At 62.3% G+C, this 16184-nt stretch overlaps 1 protein-coding gene across 3 annotated transcripts in view; it reads left to right on the top strand.

The window, feature by feature from the left end:
* CASZ1 (castor zinc finger 1) overlaps positions 1–12771 on the top strand; it is a 122547-nt gene extending 109776 nt beyond the window's left edge. For all 3 annotated transcript variants that reach the window (XM_021684036.2, XM_021684035.2, XM_021684034.2), the window contains 10 exons: positions 576–711; positions 948–1011; positions 2334–2488; positions 2592–2714; positions 3714–4052; positions 5571–5769; positions 6539–6710; positions 8462–8613; positions 8771–8912; positions 11617–12771. In XM_021684036.2, coding sequence (XP_021539711.1) covers positions 576–711; positions 948–1011; positions 2334–2488; positions 2592–2714; positions 3714–4052; positions 5571–5769; positions 6539–6710; positions 8462–8613; positions 8771–8912; positions 11617–12704 — 2570 coding nt within the window. In that variant the 3' untranslated portion in view covers positions 12705–12771. The remainder of the gene's footprint in view (positions 1–575; positions 712–947; positions 1012–2333; positions 2489–2591; positions 2715–3713; positions 4053–5570; positions 5770–6538; positions 6711–8461; positions 8614–8770; positions 8913–11616) is intronic.
* Positions 12772–16184: the final 3413 nt, after the last annotated feature.

The following is a 16184-nucleotide window of genomic DNA, read 5'->3' as shown; positions in this document are numbered from 1 at the left end:
CTGCCCTGGACAGCTTGACGGGCGAGGTCACATAGTTTGAACTGCTCTGATTGGCTGTCAGCTTCCATAGCCCTGACACAGCAGATGCCCCTCCTAGGCATGCTCAGTGGAAGGCAGGGCCGTCGCCCCGGCAACAGTGGGCCGGGGACCTGCGGAGGGGGCGCAGCTCCCAGTCTAGATCTGCCACTTTCCCTTAGCATTAACAGAGTCTTTAATAAAAGCCTAAGCGGCAGCCCCACAAATTGACTGTGACAGTCAGTGGAGAAAATGAAGGGCCCCCACCCCCGTGCCAGCCCCCTCCCCAGCCTCCCGCCCTTCTCCTCCAGGAGGCCCTGAGCCAGGACAACTTTGACATAATTTTGCAATAATTATCACTTGAAGAATTGCCACACAGGGGTAAGCGTCACAAGCGATCATGTCAGTGGGGAGAATCGCTGACCAGCAGCCAGGGCTCCCCCAGGGCCCCAGCCCACCCAGCCCACTGCCCTCCCTGCTGGGCGGTGAGGGGGTTCCGGTTTGTGCCCAGAGGAAGCCCTCAGCCCCTCTAACACCATCTTCCCTCCCCTCTCCTGTAGGAAGTGGGCAGCAGGCCGCCCCCGCCAGGTTCCCCACAACCCCAGTGAAGCAGGAGCCCGGTGAGGACACTGGCGCCCCGGTTCCCCACGAGGTCTCCCAGGACCGCAGTTTAGACCTGACTGTGAAGGAGCCCAGGTGAGGCAAGGCTGGGGCCTTCCAGTTCTGCTCCATGGCAGGAGGCTCTGGGCCAGCACTCCTGGAGGCACACCGCACAGAGGCCAGGAGCCGACCCCTCCTAGCGGGGGTCGTCGTCCTGCCCAGGCAGATGTCGCAGGCGGGGCCGGGGCCCGAGGGATGGGCTGGGAAGGGGGAGTATCTGGGCTCAGTCCCACGTACATCCAAGCTAAAGCCCCTTGGTTTGTGTGTTCCAGCAATGAATCAAATGGCCACGCAGTCCCGGCAAATTCATCTCTTTTATCCTCGCTTATGAATAAGGTAAGAACCATCCATCACATGCCTCCCATTCCCCCACCCAGAGAAATTAAAGCTATGCTGGGGGGTGGGGGGGATGTGTTTGTTTTTTAATGTTTTGCCTCTAATAAGATGAGTTTGTACCATTTAAATTTTGAGGCCATTTTTCATCGGATATAATTTCAGAGCCCCTGCTTACAAATTAATTTAATGAACTGGCTGAAGAAATATATTCCAGCCTCTGACACCCTTTTTTTCCCTTCAGATGGAGGACTCCAAAAGCTTTTCCAGAGCCCTCTAACTTCTTCCGCTCTCAGTTATTAATTTTATTTATTTATTTTATATATATTTTTTGTTTGTTTAAAAAGGGGTGGGGGAGGGGCCCTAAAGTGGGAGCAAAGCATCAATTTCCACTTTTCGGGTTGAGTAATGGTCTCGGACGCCTTCCGCAGAGGTCGCTCCAGAATATTTATTTTAAATAATGCAGGGTCTTTGTAAATTATACATCATCTCAAATATATTTTCCCCCTTCACATGATAAATTTGACTACAACAAGATTAATTTGGTTACCGCACACAAGTGACTGCTGAGGGAGCTGGGCGCCGGCCGGACCTCACGGGTGGAGGTCCCGGCTGGGCCCTTGGCGGGGAAGGAGCCCCCTGCCGCCCTCTGCCCTCCGCCACAGGCCCCGTGCCCTCCACCTTCCCTCCCTCCCTCCTAGCTCTCTTGCTCTCCTTTTCCCTTCTCGGGTCACTGCCCCCCGCATCCCCTCGTTCCTTCCTGTCAGGGCCCCATGCCCCATGTGGGTCGAGCCTTTACACGGGCTCCCCCACCCCACTCCCCCTCCGGGGCCCAGCAGCAGTGAGCCATCTTGATCTCACCCCATGAGCCTCCCTCCCTCCCTCTCTGCTCCTCCTTTGTGTGCCTTCTCTTGTTCTCAAGGAATTCATAGGGGTTCCCCCCCTCTCCTCCTCCTGCACTTCTTTTGAAAACCTGGCAGGAAAATAACCAGGGAGCCACGAAGTCTGGGAAAAGCTAGGCTGGAGTATGTGCCCAGAGTCTCGGCCTTAGCTTGAGTGATGGATCTTAGCACCACAGGGCTTGTGTGGAGGAGCCCTGGCATCTCCACGGGACCAGGGTAGTGCTGCACGTTGCCTGGGGCAGCATCTGTTCAGAGCGGGCTCGGCTATGGCCAGAGCCTCGTGGGGCCAGGCCTCCTCTCCTCTCAGTGGCTCCGGTCTGTTGCGAGAGGCCCGAGTGGCCCAGAGCTGCTGCTGCTCCCAGGGTGGCCACGTTTGTGTCTTGAGGTCCCCAGCCTCAAGCATGGCCCCTGTGCTCTTTGCAGATGTCTCAGGGCAACCCCAACCTCGGCAGCCTGTTGAACATCAAGACGGAAGCAGAGGGCAGCGCCGCCATGGAGTCCTCGCCCTTCCTGGGCAAGGCTGTGAAGGCACTGGTTCAGGAGAAGCTGTCCGAGCCCTGGAAGGTGTACCTTCGAAGGTGAGGGGCTTCCTGGCAGAGCAAAAGAGCAGGGAGGGCCACGCCCACCCGTCGTGGTGGCCAGTGCCCCAGGGTCTCCTCTGACCACCGGTTCCTCTGCCAGGTTTGGCACCAAGGACTTCTGTGATGCCCAGTGTGACTTCCTTCACAAGGCCCACTTCCACTGTGTGGTGGAGGAGTGCGGCGCGCTTTTCAGCACCCTGGACGGGGCCATCAAGCACGCCAAGTGAGTGGGGGTCCCCGGGGCCCATGGCAACCTAGCCTCATTCATCCCAGCCAGGCTCAGGCTCTGGGCTGGGTGGGCCCAGGGGTTGCGCGGGCCTCTAGCTGCTTTCCAAGCAGGGACCCGTGTGCAGCTCCCACCAGACCTCAGAAGCTGAGCTGGCTTCTTAAGAAGGTACTGCCTGAAAAAAAGGCAGGCTTCCCCGCCCTTCCACCTGCTCAGCTCCCAGCAGGATCTTCTGAGCCCATCCAGGCCCCACATAGAGACCCGGAGCAGGGTCTGCTTCTGCCCACCCCCCACCCCCCATCCCCCCGCCCAGTGCAGCCGGCAGCCTGGCCGCACATGTTCCCTGCAGAGTTAGCCGGAGAGACTCCTCTCTGACCCAGGCAGGGACCCTAGGTGAAGACCTTTCCTAGCCACAGTATTGTAGACAAGTAGATTCTCTTTGACCTAAAAATAAGGAAATTAATTTGTAAACCCATTGAGCTGAAAAGCAGCAGGCCCGCCTAGCATAATTGAACCCAGAACTTGCCGACATTTAAAACAGACCGAGGCTCCTGGGCCCTCACTCAGGCTCTGCTTACGGCTTAGGCAGCCCAGCTGCTAGTCTGAAGAAGAGCCAACTTCGAAGGCTGAGACCCGCCTTTAATTCTCAGAGCAGATTCTGGAAGCACGGACTTCTTCCTGCGCCAGGGTCTGCTGTCCCTGTCCCCCCCGCTCTGTGTAGGGAGGAGCTAGGGACAGCCACAGCAGGAAGGTCACAGGTAGGAAGGTAGTTAGGGCCGAGCTAGGAGCCCAAGTTGAGGACCAGAGGATACGGCCGTTTGTTGTCAGTCTTTCTTTCCTGGTAGGGTCATGCCTAGGACTGGGGACTGCGGGGGGAGGGAGGGGAGGGGGACTCTGGGCCCCTAGGCTAGTGATGGGGTCCCAGACCCCGGGAAAGGCTACCTGCTCCGGGCCCTCGTCATTCCCCACCTGAGACGTGGCTTCTGCCTGTTGCAGCTTCCACTTCCGGACGGAGGGAGGAGCAGTGAAGGGAAACGCAGAGGCCTCCTTCCCCGCCTCGGCTGCGGAGACCAAACCTGCCTTGGCCCCCTCGTCCCCTCCAGCGCCTCCTGTCACCACAGCCACGGTTTCCTCTCTGGAAGGTCCCACTCCCAGCCCGGCCGCCGTGCCCTCCACCCCCACGCTGCTCGCCTGGAAGCAGCTCGCTTCCACCATACCCCAGATGCCTCAGATTCCAGCGTCAGTGCCTCACCTGCCCACTTCACCCTTGGCAACGACTTCTCTAGAAAACGCCAAGCCCCAGGTCAAACCCGGATTCCTGCAGTTCCAGGAGAAGTGAGTCCCTCGATGAGCCGGGAGTCCCGTGTCCCCCGCGTGTCTCGGGAGTAGGTGCTAGTAAGGGGAGCCGCGGAGGCCCTGCTCCTCACCCTGCACTTAGCCCTGGCTGTCCCCAGCCTCTCTGGGACACCGTCATTGGGTGATGGCCTTCTAGCCAAAGATGCTGCTTCTCTGGCCTCCCTGCCTGTTCCCAGGGCGGCCAGCTGGGTGGGGGGATGGGGTGGCCGCTGTTCCCGAGGGGCAGTGGTGACACAGTGAGGACCCGCTTGGGTGGACTGGGAGTGGTGGGCTGCATCTCGCCCTGGGCCTCCTTGTGGGTCTCTGTGGCTCGCACCCACGGCCAAGCCTCTGCGGAACAAGCGAAGTCATGGGTGGGGGGCGAGGGGGCTAGGCGCCACCCCACCCAGGCCCGCGCCCATCTGCACAATGGCCTGAGCTCTCAGGGGTGGAAGGGCCCTTCCTCACTGGATGGTGGTGGCGCCTTGTGGCGAGAACGGTGACTCTGTATCGTTATGTGTGCGGCTTCCTGTTCTCAATAAAAGTAATAAATTGGATGTGAACACACACCGCCTGAGCGGCAGCTGTCCTCCCTCTCTGAGCACCTGGGGCTGGGCCTACGGCATGGAGGGGGACCTGCGCTCCTCCCCGTCCCTCCCCGGGTTTCCTCCAGTCGTCCTCGCCCTCAGCAGCAGCCCTCTTAGTTTCCCCAGCGCGGTCGGTTTCCCACCCCACGGCGGCCATAGGGGTGGCCGTGGGGGCGGCCAGGGCTGAAGGCTGGGGCATAGCGTCCTTCACACCTGTCTGCCGCCCAGGGGGGCAGGCCGTGGGGCAGGGCTGCTGCTCCCTGGGCAGGCCGGCACGGGGCGGGGGGGCTCAGCCCAGCACCCCTCCGCCCCTCAAGCTCCACCACTCAGCTGGCCTGTGAGCTTCTCTGCATGGGCGGGAGCCCCACGCCCTGGGCCGACCCTGGGGGCCCCCAGCAGCCATGCGCCTCGGCAGCACATGACAGCAGGCACGCATCCCCACTGGTCGAGGCCCCGTGGTAGCGGAGCTTCCTGGTAGGGCTGCCCACCCATCTGCACCCTGTCAGTCAGCCACACCCAGGGCAGTGCCCATGCCAGGCCTGCCAGGCCCTCACTGGCCCCCCGCCAGGGCTGGCAGCGCCATCTCTCAGTTTCACATCCAAGAGGTTACTGCAGCCGTCCTTATCTATAATCCTGAGGTGTGGCCATGGAAACTACGTGTCCCAGCATGCAATGCTCTGGGCAGCCTTCACACTGCAATCCTTCCTGCACCATCCGAGCTCCAAAAAGAAGGCAGGAATGCATGCTGGGATCTGTAGTCTCCTCTGGCCAAAGCCACTTGAGGTGCGGGAGGAGGGCAGCCCAGGGGCCTGTCCTCTGGGCTGCACCTCAGGGGATGAGGGAGCAGAACCCCAACACGACAAATGTCAGGATGTCCGTGGGGAGGGCCCTGGGAATGCCAATGACCTTCTGGGCTGTGGTTTCATTCCAGCGATCCTTGCCTCGCAACGGACTGCAAGTATGCCAGCAAGTTCCACTTCCACTGTCTCTTTGGGAACTGCAAGTACGTCTGCAAAACCTCAGGCAAGGCAGAATCACACTGCCTGGACCACATCAACCCCAACAACAACCTGGTGAACGTGCGAGACCAGTTCGCGTACTACTCACTTCAGTGTCTCTGTCCCAACCAGGTCAGCACGGGGGGAGGGGGCAGGGCCCGGGGAGTGGGGGTCAGCACAGGGCTGGGGGGCAGGGCCCGGGGGGTAGGGGTCAGCACGGGGCGGGGGGCAGGGCCCGGGACCAGCTCCTCCTGGCAGGGATTCCATTTCTCACACCCATTTTGAATTGGCCTCCTCCCGTCCCTGGAAAGGGCACTGTCGGCCCCTGGAGGCCCCTGGGCAGGGGTCCAGACTGGGGCTCCGTTGGTGAGGTCTGTCATGTCATCCCGGCCCTCAGTGGGGACGTCATGCTGGACAGCTGCTCTACACTTGGCATCATTCCGCCGGTCCTGGAACTGGGCTCCCTTTCCCCACACGCCGAGAATTTTACAATTCTAGGCCCACTGGGCAGTTAGAGATTCAACTGTCCATGCCCCAGACAGGAAGGGCAGATCAAGTTCACCTTAATAAAGGCCTACCCCGAGACTGGTAGGGGCTGTTTTGGTAGAGTGCCTTGAGAAGGAGTCTGATCCCAGAGCTGGGCGATGCAGAGAAGAGTGCAGGGATAGATTAGTGATGTCTGCTCTGGGTGTGGGATTGGAGGCAGTTGGCACGATCACCAGGTTGGATGTTTCAGTCAAATGACAAAAGGGACAATACTGCTTTTGCACACGTGAAAGGCCTGTATCCGATTCCTGATTCTGAGCATGGAGGAGGGCCTGCCATGGCCCAGACGCGGGGGCCAGGTGGGAGCTCACAGAAGCCGTCCGCCTGTTCCTGACCCCCCTGCCCCTCCCTGCAGCACTGCGAGTTCCGGATGCGTGGACACTACCACTGCCTCCGGACTGGCTGCTACTTTGTGACCAACATCACCACCAAGTTGCCATGGCACATAAAGAAGCACGAGAAGGCCGAGCGGCGGGCGGCCAACGGGTTCAAGTACTTCACCAAGCGCGAGGAGTGTGGCAGGCTAGGTACTAGCGGCCGGGGCTGGGGGTGGCGGCTTGCGGCAAGGGGCAGGGGTGCGGCCTTGTCCCCCTCTCCTGGTACTCACCTCTTGTCCCTGCCTCTCAGGCTCCACAGTTCTTTAAAAACGTCCCAGATCTCACAGGCTAGGAATTGCCACGGGGGCAACACTGTCCAACACAAAGAGCCCAGGAAGAGGGGCGAGGGTGACTCGGAGCACTCCAGCCACCACCCCTCCCCCCAAGGAAAACGCCACATGGGCAGAGTCAGGCCCTGACCCCAGAGCTCTTTCCTTTTCCCTCGAGGCCGTGCCGGTAACGTAGGAGCTCCTGAAGTGGCCTGCCCTGGGGTTGCTTTCCAGGGCTTGCACTACAAGGGCTTTGTCCAGAACGGACCCTTCTCCGTCTGCTCGTGTGTTCGTGCAGCAGATGCTTATTGAGGAACGGCTGTGTGCGGAGCGTGCTGTTGCAGGAGGTGGCGGGTGGGGGGTGGTGGCAGTAAGGCTTTGGGGCGTCTGCTCTGGCCAGCACCGTGCTTAGTGGCAGGGATCTGGTGGGACAAGCAGGTACACTGTGGGTCAGCCCAGAGCATCTGCGACCTGGGCGACCCAGAAGGAGGAGGCCACACGTGTCCTGAGCTTCGCAGCAGATGCCAGGGAGCGGAGTCTGCTGTGAGAGCTGGGGCCTCGGCTGGGAAGCCGTCCACAGCCCCCGACCCGGGGCCCCCCGAGTCACTCCCTGGCCCCAGCTTGCCCTGGGGATGCCTTTTGGGGGGGGGGCTCTGGGATGAGCGGGCAGAGGGCAGAGCCCACCCATGTGCCTCACGATGGAGCCACATGATCTTGGGCCTACAGATGTGGGGCAGGAATCTGCCAGGAACAAACTGGAAACTGGAAGGCAGGTGGCCGCGAGGCAGGCGGGCCAGACATCTGGGCTGCAGGCTGGGCCTGCTGGGATTCAGGTGGCTGGAGCAGCAGGGCCTTGGGGGACCAGAGGTGGGGCCGCTGCGTCTGCACACTGGCCCTTCCAGAGGGGAAGGGTGAGCTACTCAGGGCAACTGCCAGGAAAGGGCAAGAAACAAACCTTTCTTTCAAGTATTAATTCAAAAAGAATTCACGGCCTGGGAGAGGGTTGGTAACTGTGGCAACAGAGGTCAACATTCGGTGGCCCGTGCTGTCTTCAGGCTCAGCTTACGGGTGTTGGGGTGCTCCGTAGCTGTCCGTATTTACTCAACTTCGGGGGTTTTGGGTGGTAGTTGGGGCCAAACAAAGCTGGGGGATGATATAAGACACCTGGCCAGCCCCGGTGCCATGGCAACGGGCAGGCCTTCACCTGCCCTGCGCTGACACTGTTTCAGCCCTGCCCGCGCTCTGTTTGTTCTCAGCCCAGAGCCAAGCGGAGGTGGGGTGGGGGCAGGGCAGAGGCCTAAACAGGTCCGGGGAGAGGCACCCGGGCTCCCCAGAGGAGACGTGAAGACATGTCTTGCTTGCTGGGAGGGGGCTGACCTGGCAGACGGGTCATTAGGGTCTCTCGCCTGGAGCCCCGGGATCTCTCTGTTGGGGCGACGGGGGGCCCAGCCTGCCACATCACATGCCCTCCCGCCACCTGGGGCTGGGGTGGAGTACAGGCCTCCTCAGAGGAATGCCCCCGCGGGCCGGGGGGGGACGTGCCCTCTCCCCGGACACCAGTGCCCAGAAGGCCACCGACACGCAGCAGGTGCGGCGCGGGGCGCTCACGGCCGGGCGGGGCTGTGTCCGCAGGCTGCAAGTACAACCAGGTGAACAGCCACTTCCACTGCATCCGGGAGGGCTGCCAGTTCTCCTTCCTCCTCAAGCACCAGATGACCTCCCACGCCCGGAAGCACATGCGGAGGATGCTGGGGAAGAACTTCGATCGCGTGCCCCCCTCCCAGGTGAGAGCCCCCAGCCGGCCGCCGCCCCCTCCTCCACCTGGGGTGGCGACAGGGCATCACCCCGTCCTGCTCTTGCTTCCAGGTGGGGGGCCCATGCCGCCCTGAAGGCAGCGAGGCCCCCAGCCCAGCTTCCTCAGGGCCCCCCGCTTCCTTTCAGGGCCCCCCGAGCCTGATGGACACGGAGACAGATGAGTACATGGACTACACGGGCTGCAGCCCGGGCGCCGTGTCCTCCGAGTCGTCCACCATGGACCGAAGCTGCTCCAGCACCCCCGTGGGCAACGAGAGCACGGCGGCAGGTGAGCGCGTGGCCAGGGAGCTGGGACGGCGCCAGCTGCGGGCCAGGAAGAGACCTTGGGCGCCCGGAGACTTCCAGCCTGGGCCAGGCCCCTCCTCCCAAGGCCCAAGGCACTGCTGGGTCGGTCTTAGGACTGGAAGGTCATGGTCAAGTGGCCTCAAAGTGGGGACAGAGCCAGCCTCTGGGTGCGGCAGAGCCTGCGGGTCTGTTGGACACGGGTCATGGAGGCCACCTCCTGCCAGCACTCAGCCCTTGGCTTCGGTTTCCAGGAGAGGACCCCAGGCTTGTCCTCTCTGAGCACTAACCGAATAGAGCAGCACAGCCCCGCCCCCCGCCAGGAGGGCAGGTAGGCCGGGGCCCTGCCGGAGCCCCCGGGCCCAGGCACCCGGCCCAGCACCCCCAGCGGCCGTCGTCCCAGACCAGGCTCCCGCCCACGCTGGGCTCGGCCGCAGGCCCTCCCCGAGCCCACCGTGACCTCCCCCTGCACAGCCTGCCCCTCCCGTTCTCTCCTCCCCCTGCCACCTCCTTCCCCACTCTGTCGTGGCGCCTCTCTGCTCCTCATCTGTCCACATGTTTTCATATCATACTTGCTTCTGCCATTGGGTTTCTCATTTGGGTTCTTTTTTGTTTGTTTTTTCTTTGTTTTGGTTTCCTTTTTTTTTTTTCTCCCCCCTGCGTTTCTCCACCCTCTCCAGGCTGCTCGGCTCCTCCTCCTCCTCCTCCTGCCGCCGCTGGTGACCAGGCTGCCCGCGTGGCTCCGCAGCCCCCACTGACCCCATCCTTCTCAGCGGCCGTGCTCCGGGCGCCCCTCCCCTCCCTCCCATGCCTCTTTTCTCCGCCCTGTGTCTCATACTCTCTGCTCAGTGCCACTCTCGGAGCCCCCCGGGGCCTGGGCCGCCCTGTCAGCAGCCCACCCCGCTTCCCGCCCACCACTGCTACTCCAAGTCCAGTACAAGGCGACGCCCCCCTAGTTCAGGACGCCGCAGGTAACTCGCACATGACTTCCTGCCAGTGTTTGTCACCCCGGCTGACCATCGAGGCCGTGATCCAGGGCCTGACCTTTCCCTGTGGCCTTGCCGGGCCGAGGACAGGGCCGCCTTGTGCCCCTCACAGCCCAGCACCCCCCCAGACCAGAGAACCTAGTCTCTGCCCCGCGGACCGCTCCTCTCCACCCCTGCCCGGCACTGGGTCCAGCCAGGGTCCTGACGTCAGCCTGAACCCCCATCCCTGGGGCCAAGCAGGAAGAAGGGGGGAGTCTGTGTGGCCCAGGCCCCAGGCAGTGCTCAATGGCAGAGGCGCCTCCTGCGCCCACCCTCAAGCCCCCCCCCCACATCTGATGCCCTGCGGGGGTGAGACCTGCCCTCCTCTCCCCTCCGGGGTGTACTCATCACCCCGGCTCTGTGCCTTCCCTCACTCATTTGGGCCTCACATTCTGCTGAGTGCCAGGCCCGGGGGTGTGGTGGAGAGCAGGGCAGGGGGGCCCTGCCTCGTGGGATTCAGCCCATGGAAAGGTGCCGCCATAACCAGGCAGAGCCCTGTACCAGCGACCACTCCGCACGCGCCTGCGTCTCCAGGCCCCAGACCCTCCCTGGTCCTCTGCTGGGCACCCCCACCCCGTGGCAGACCTTGGTTTCACCCGCTAAGGGTGGATGACTGGGTCTATTCCCTTAGTGGACGATGCGGCCCAGTGGTGCCATGGAGGCTGGGCGTTCGAGGCAGGTTCAGGGCGGGCTGAACGCGTCAGCCACGTGGGAGAAGCCTGGAGGATGCCCACCCTTGACCCCGGCTAGGGCCGGGCCCTGAAGCTTTCTGTCTGGTTTCTAGGGTGTGGGGCGGGGAGCACTGGGATCGCTGCCCTTTTCCCCGTGGCCTGTGCCACGCCCCTCACCCCGCAGCAGTAGGGGCCTGGTGCCTCCCAGGAAGGGGATCAGGCAGACCTGGCAATGGGGCATCCGGAGTCTAGGGAGGCAGTTGCATCCAGTAGGGAGGGCACAGATGGGCACCCATCTGTTGGCTGAGCCCCTGCTCCAGCCTGGCCCCTCAGCAGAGCTGTCCTCTCCCAGCTAACTGGGGCCAGAAGACCCCAACAAGACTTTAAAGAACCTTCTGGTATGAAGGGGAAGGTGTCCCTCGGGGCAGGGAGTTGCAGCCCCAAACAGCCCCGGGGCGCTTGGCATCCCTGTTGCAAGTAGGCTGGTCCCCTGTGCAGACAGGTGGGCAGCCGGGGAAACTGGTTAGCCAGCTGGAGAAGGAACTGGCCTGTCCCTCATTAGAGGCGGGTGCATGATGGCGTCCTGGCCCCCGGCCAACCTGGGTAATTATACTCTGCCGACCTAGATTCCCCCTTCAGCTTCAATTAGCGCCGGGACGTGTCCTCACTTCCCACCCAAACTGGCCAGGAAGCAGCCACCACATCCCCCCCTCCCCCCGGGCTGCTTGCTCTGCCACCCCGGGCGGATGCCTGTGCCCTCATCCTGCAGACATGCGATGATGCAAGGGGAAGCCTGGGGCTCCCCGACTCTTCTGGGGAGGGGGAGGGGGAGAGGCCCCCAGAGCCCCGGGGAAGCCAAGGTGTTGACCCCCAAGGGGCGCCCTCTGGCCGTGTGGTGCCGGGACTGGGGACCCGGCGTGGGTGTGTGATCCTGGGAATGGTGCCCCGGGCGGGGGGGGGGGGGGGGGCACTGACCTCCCCTGCCCCTCCCCAGGGAACACCATCTCCATGCCCACAGCCTCTGGGGCCAAGAAGCGCTTCTGGATCATCGAGGACATGTCGCCGTTCGGCAAGCGGCGCAAGACGGCCTCCTCGCGGAAGATGCTGGACGAGGGCATGATGCTGGAGGGCTTCCGGCGCTTCGACCTCTACGAGGACTGCAAGGACGCGGCGTGCCAGTTCTCGCTCAAGGTCACCCACTACCACTGCACGCGGGAGAACTGCGGCTACAAGTTCTGCGGGCGCACGCACATGTACAAGCACGCTCAGCACCACGACCGCGTGGACAACCTGGTGCTGGACGACTTCAAGCGCTTCAAGGCCTCGCTGCGCTGCCACTTCACCGACTGCCCCTTCTCGGGCAGCAGCACGCACTTCCACTGCCTGCGCTGCCGCTTCCGCTGCACGGACAGCACCAAGGTCACGGCGCACCGCAAGCACCACGGCAAGCAGGACGTGATCAGCGCCGCGGGCTTCTGCCAGTTCAGCTCCAGCGCCGACTGCGCCGTGCCCGACTGCAAGTACAAGCTCAAGTGCTCGCACTTCCACTGCACCTACCCCGGCTGCCGCCACACGGTCGTGGGCATGTCGCAGATGGACTCGCACAAGCGCAAGCACGAGAAGCAGGAGCGCGGGGAGCCGCCCGCCACCTCCCCGGGCCCCGCCGTCAGCCTGGACGGCGCGCTGTCGCTGGGCGCCGAGCCGGGGGGCGCCCTGCTCTTCCTGCCGCCCGCCGCCGCCGCCGCCGGTGGCCCGGGGGGGCTGGGGCTGGGGCTGGGCGACCCGGGCGACCCCGGCCTGCTCGACGGCCCCGCCGCGCCCGCGCCCGTGCCCGCGGCCAGAGAGTCGTCACAGGAGGACGAGGAAGAGGAGCTGGAGCTGCCCGAGGAGGAGGCGGACGAGGACGAGGACGAGGATGAGGACGACGACGAGGACGACGACGAGGACGACGAGGACGAGGACGACGACGAGGACCTGCGCACCGACTCAGAGGAGGAGTCGCTGCCCGAGGCGGCGGCGGGGGCGCCCGGGGCGCGGAGCCCGGAGCTGACGGCCCCTGCGCCCGCCGCGGCCTCGCCCTAGCCGGCCCGTCGGGGGAGGGACGCGGGGACCGGGCCCGGGGCCTCCTCGCCCGCCCCCCCCCCCCCCCCCCGGGGGCCCTCGCGTTTCCTTTTGTAAGAGATGCTATTTTTGGTTAACGCTGCCCTCGGTCCAGAGCGAGACGGTCGCCCCCGCTGCGGGGCTCGAGGCGGCCCCGCCGGTGCTTCCGGACCCCGAGTCCGTCTCAGGACAGAGGCGGGGGCCTCCCTCTGGTGCTCCCGGGCCGCCCCCACCCCGCCCGCGGTGCGCGGCCAGCGGCTGGAAGGACCGGCTGCGAGCGACCCTCCTCTGGCTGCACTTCGGGGATCTTCTTCTTCAGGGAAACAGAAGGTGCTCTTGTCCGGGGTGGGACCGAGGAGCAAGGGGCCCCCCCGAGGGCGAGGCGGGTGCAGACAACCGGGCAGCCGCCCCGCGCGCCCCTCCCCGCGGCCGGGCCCCGGGCCCCGCGACCACGCCGGTGGGATTCCTCATTGCTCAGGACCGGGAAGGGCGCTGGGGGTCACCGCGCCCCCCTCCCCTCACCCCGAGGCGGGCCGCAGTAGCATCTGGCAGGGCCTCCCATTCGTGCAGCTAAGACGCTCCCTCCCGGCCCGGGGGGGGGGGGGGGGGGGCGGGGCAGAGGCAGCAGCGCCGGCAACACTGCAGAGACCGCAGGGAACCCCCCGGCATTGGCCGAGCGGGGGTCGGGGCGCTGCGCCCCACCGCAGGGCCCGGCCCTGGGGTGTGCTCCTGAGGGCTGGGGCCCGGAGGCGACGCGCCTCAGCCTGCCGCTCGGGGACTCCCAGGCGCCAGCCTCTGCCCCAGGGGGAGGCCGGGCGCGTCCGCTTCCAAACCGAAGAGCAGTGCTGGGGTGCTGGGCCCGGACGGGGCCTCAGCCACCACGTGGTGGGAACAGGAAGGATACCACTGTCTGGGCTTTAATATTCAAAATGGGGGGAAAATGCGAGCAAGTGTACAGTATTTTTCCTGTAAAGGTTATCATTCTACATAGAACAAAACAAAACAAAAAGGCAGGCGGGCCGCGAGAGCCCAGGCCCGCCTCGGACCAGCCCTGGGGTTGGAGACCGAGTGCAGTCGCTCACGTGGGGCTTCGTTTCGCATTCATTTTAGAGGCCTTACCAGTTTGAGGCTGTCTTCACACTAGCACTGAGGGGAGCTGCGTGATTCCAACTTTTAACTTGAATTTTGTAGAAACAAGGAAAAAGGACTATTACTGTTGATACAAGTTTGTAGTTAACATTTGAGTTTTTCTCTATTGGTTATGCGTGTGGCTTTGTAGGGCTTTTTTTTTTTTTCCAGTTTGTTTTTATTTTATTTCTTTGTTTGGGATGCTTCTTTGGTGCAACCCATCCAGATTTGCTTCCCTTTGCAAAACGTCCCCCCTTCCCAGAGTGGATGAGGTCACCAAGCCCAGTTTGCGGGGAGGGGGGTGCCACAGGGACAAGGGCTTCCCGTGTCTTCAGTCCTGGCCACCCGCCTGGCTCAGGTGGGACCCTGAGACCCGGCCACAGGGAGAGAGCCAAGCCCAGCCTGGAGGAGGCCTGCCACCCAGAGCCTCCCCACAGATCTCCAAGGGGAGCCCCAGATGGCAGGGGGCACTGGTTTCTTTTTTTTTTTTTTTTTTTGGTCCGTGTGTGTGTGTGTGTGTGTGTGTGTGTGTGTGTCCTCTTGGTTGCCCACAGCCAGAGAGCCAGGATCATCTGCACTGGGGAGGGAGCAGGGAGGGAGGAGCGGTCAGACGGAGCGTACCTGATTCATCAGGCAGCAGATCGTTGTCTAAAACAGCCCCTACCAGAGCCTCCTGAATTCTGTGGGCGCCACGCTGCTGCTGAGCACTCGCCCAGACTCTGTGCCCTACCACGGAACCGCTGGGTGTGTGGAGGGAGTTTTGTAAAGGAAAAAAACAAAGAAACAAACAAAAAAAAACAAAAAAACAAAACACAAAAACATTTTTCAATGTAGCAAAATTAAACAAAAAAATAAAAAGAAAAGAAAATCGGAGATGCCGACAGTGCGAAGTCTGGCCTTTTGTAACCTTCATATTGCACACTAGGACTATAAGCCATCGCTAGCTCATTTTGAATTTTAATGTGTAATTTTGTTTTATTTTCTTTCTGTGGGGAAAACAATGCTTGATCCACCAATGCTCTTTTTAATGTTTTATAACTATGTATGTGTATATATATAAATATAAAATAACATGTATGCACATATGTGTGTGTATATATCTATATGTATATACATATATAGATATATAGAGATATATAGAGAGGTTTTTGAGACGAAAAATGCAGAACGTGAAAACCGAACTGAACAGTGTGTGCTCTGATTACTTGAATCTGGTCTCCTCGGCACCTGGTTAACTGAATATTTTTCCACTTGAATTTAGTGCTATTAGAAATTTAATATATGTGTTTTATTTATTTGATTTTTTTTTTTTGCATGACTGATGCAAGGTTTGACATTTTCACTCAATAAAAACTGGAAAAAAATCTATCAAGTTATCTTTTATTTTTAAAACCAGCCCCAAGTGGCTGGCGGGGACCCAGCTGTGCAGGACGGCACAGGGCAGGGAGGAGTGGAGGGAGTCGGTCACCCCTCAACCCTGGCAGGAAAGGGGCAGACCAGTTCCGCCTTGGGATGGGGCCAAGTTCCTCCAGGTTGCTGGGGACAGACGGTGGGGAGCTCAGGCCCTGTCCACCCAAAGGGTGGCCTCCTTCCCCTCCTGCCTGCACGGGAGGCTCAGCGGCTGCCAGAGGGCACAGCCGACTGGCATGGATGCCTCTGGCCGCAGGCAAAGGTTCCATGGGCTCCCCGGGCCCCCTGAGACCCTGGCCAGCCCAACCTCTCGCAGCCAGGGCTACTGGGCAGGCGTTTGGCAGGGTCATCCCTCTGCCTCCTCCTTCGGCTCCTTCCTCCTTCCTGCAGGGACCTGCCTGGGCTGGGAACGGTGCATACCCGGATCCGATCCGGATGCTGGCTCCGCTCCTGCCTGGAGCACAGGGGGGCAGAGCCAGAGGGGGCCAACTCCTAGGTCCGCAGCCACCAGCCCCAGGCCTGAACTGCCGGCCCTGGTGGCCCCTTGGCAGGGGGCGGGGGGAGGTTCCCTCGCAAGTGTGCGTGGACCGCCACCAGGCCTGGCCCAGAGCGCAGGCCTCATGCCTCGTTTGCCCTGACACTTCTAAATGGTGACCCACTTCCCACTAACCCTCATCATCAGCACCATTTTGCCAGCCTTGCCCTGAGCTGACGTCCTTCCAGGTGGCCAAAGCATCCCAGAGCCCCGCGGGGGCGGGGACATTCTTCCACTTGGAGGAGCATCTCCCTGCGGGTCACAGCCCTGCACTGAGCACACCCACTTTCCTGAGCGGGAACTGGGGGCCGGGAAGGTGAGGCCCCACGGCGCCCTGCTCCCCTGGCTGGGCAGCAGCTGGGCCAGGGCCGGCGGGGGGGGGGGGGGGG

The sequence above is a fragment of the Neomonachus schauinslandi genome, chromosome 4, assembly GCF_002201575.2.
Source record: "Neomonachus schauinslandi chromosome 4, ASM220157v2, whole genome shotgun sequence".
Taxonomy (NCBI): Eukaryota; Metazoa; Chordata; class Mammalia; order Carnivora; family Phocidae; genus Neomonachus; species Neomonachus schauinslandi.
This window is presented reverse-complemented; position numbering and strand designations above follow the sequence as displayed.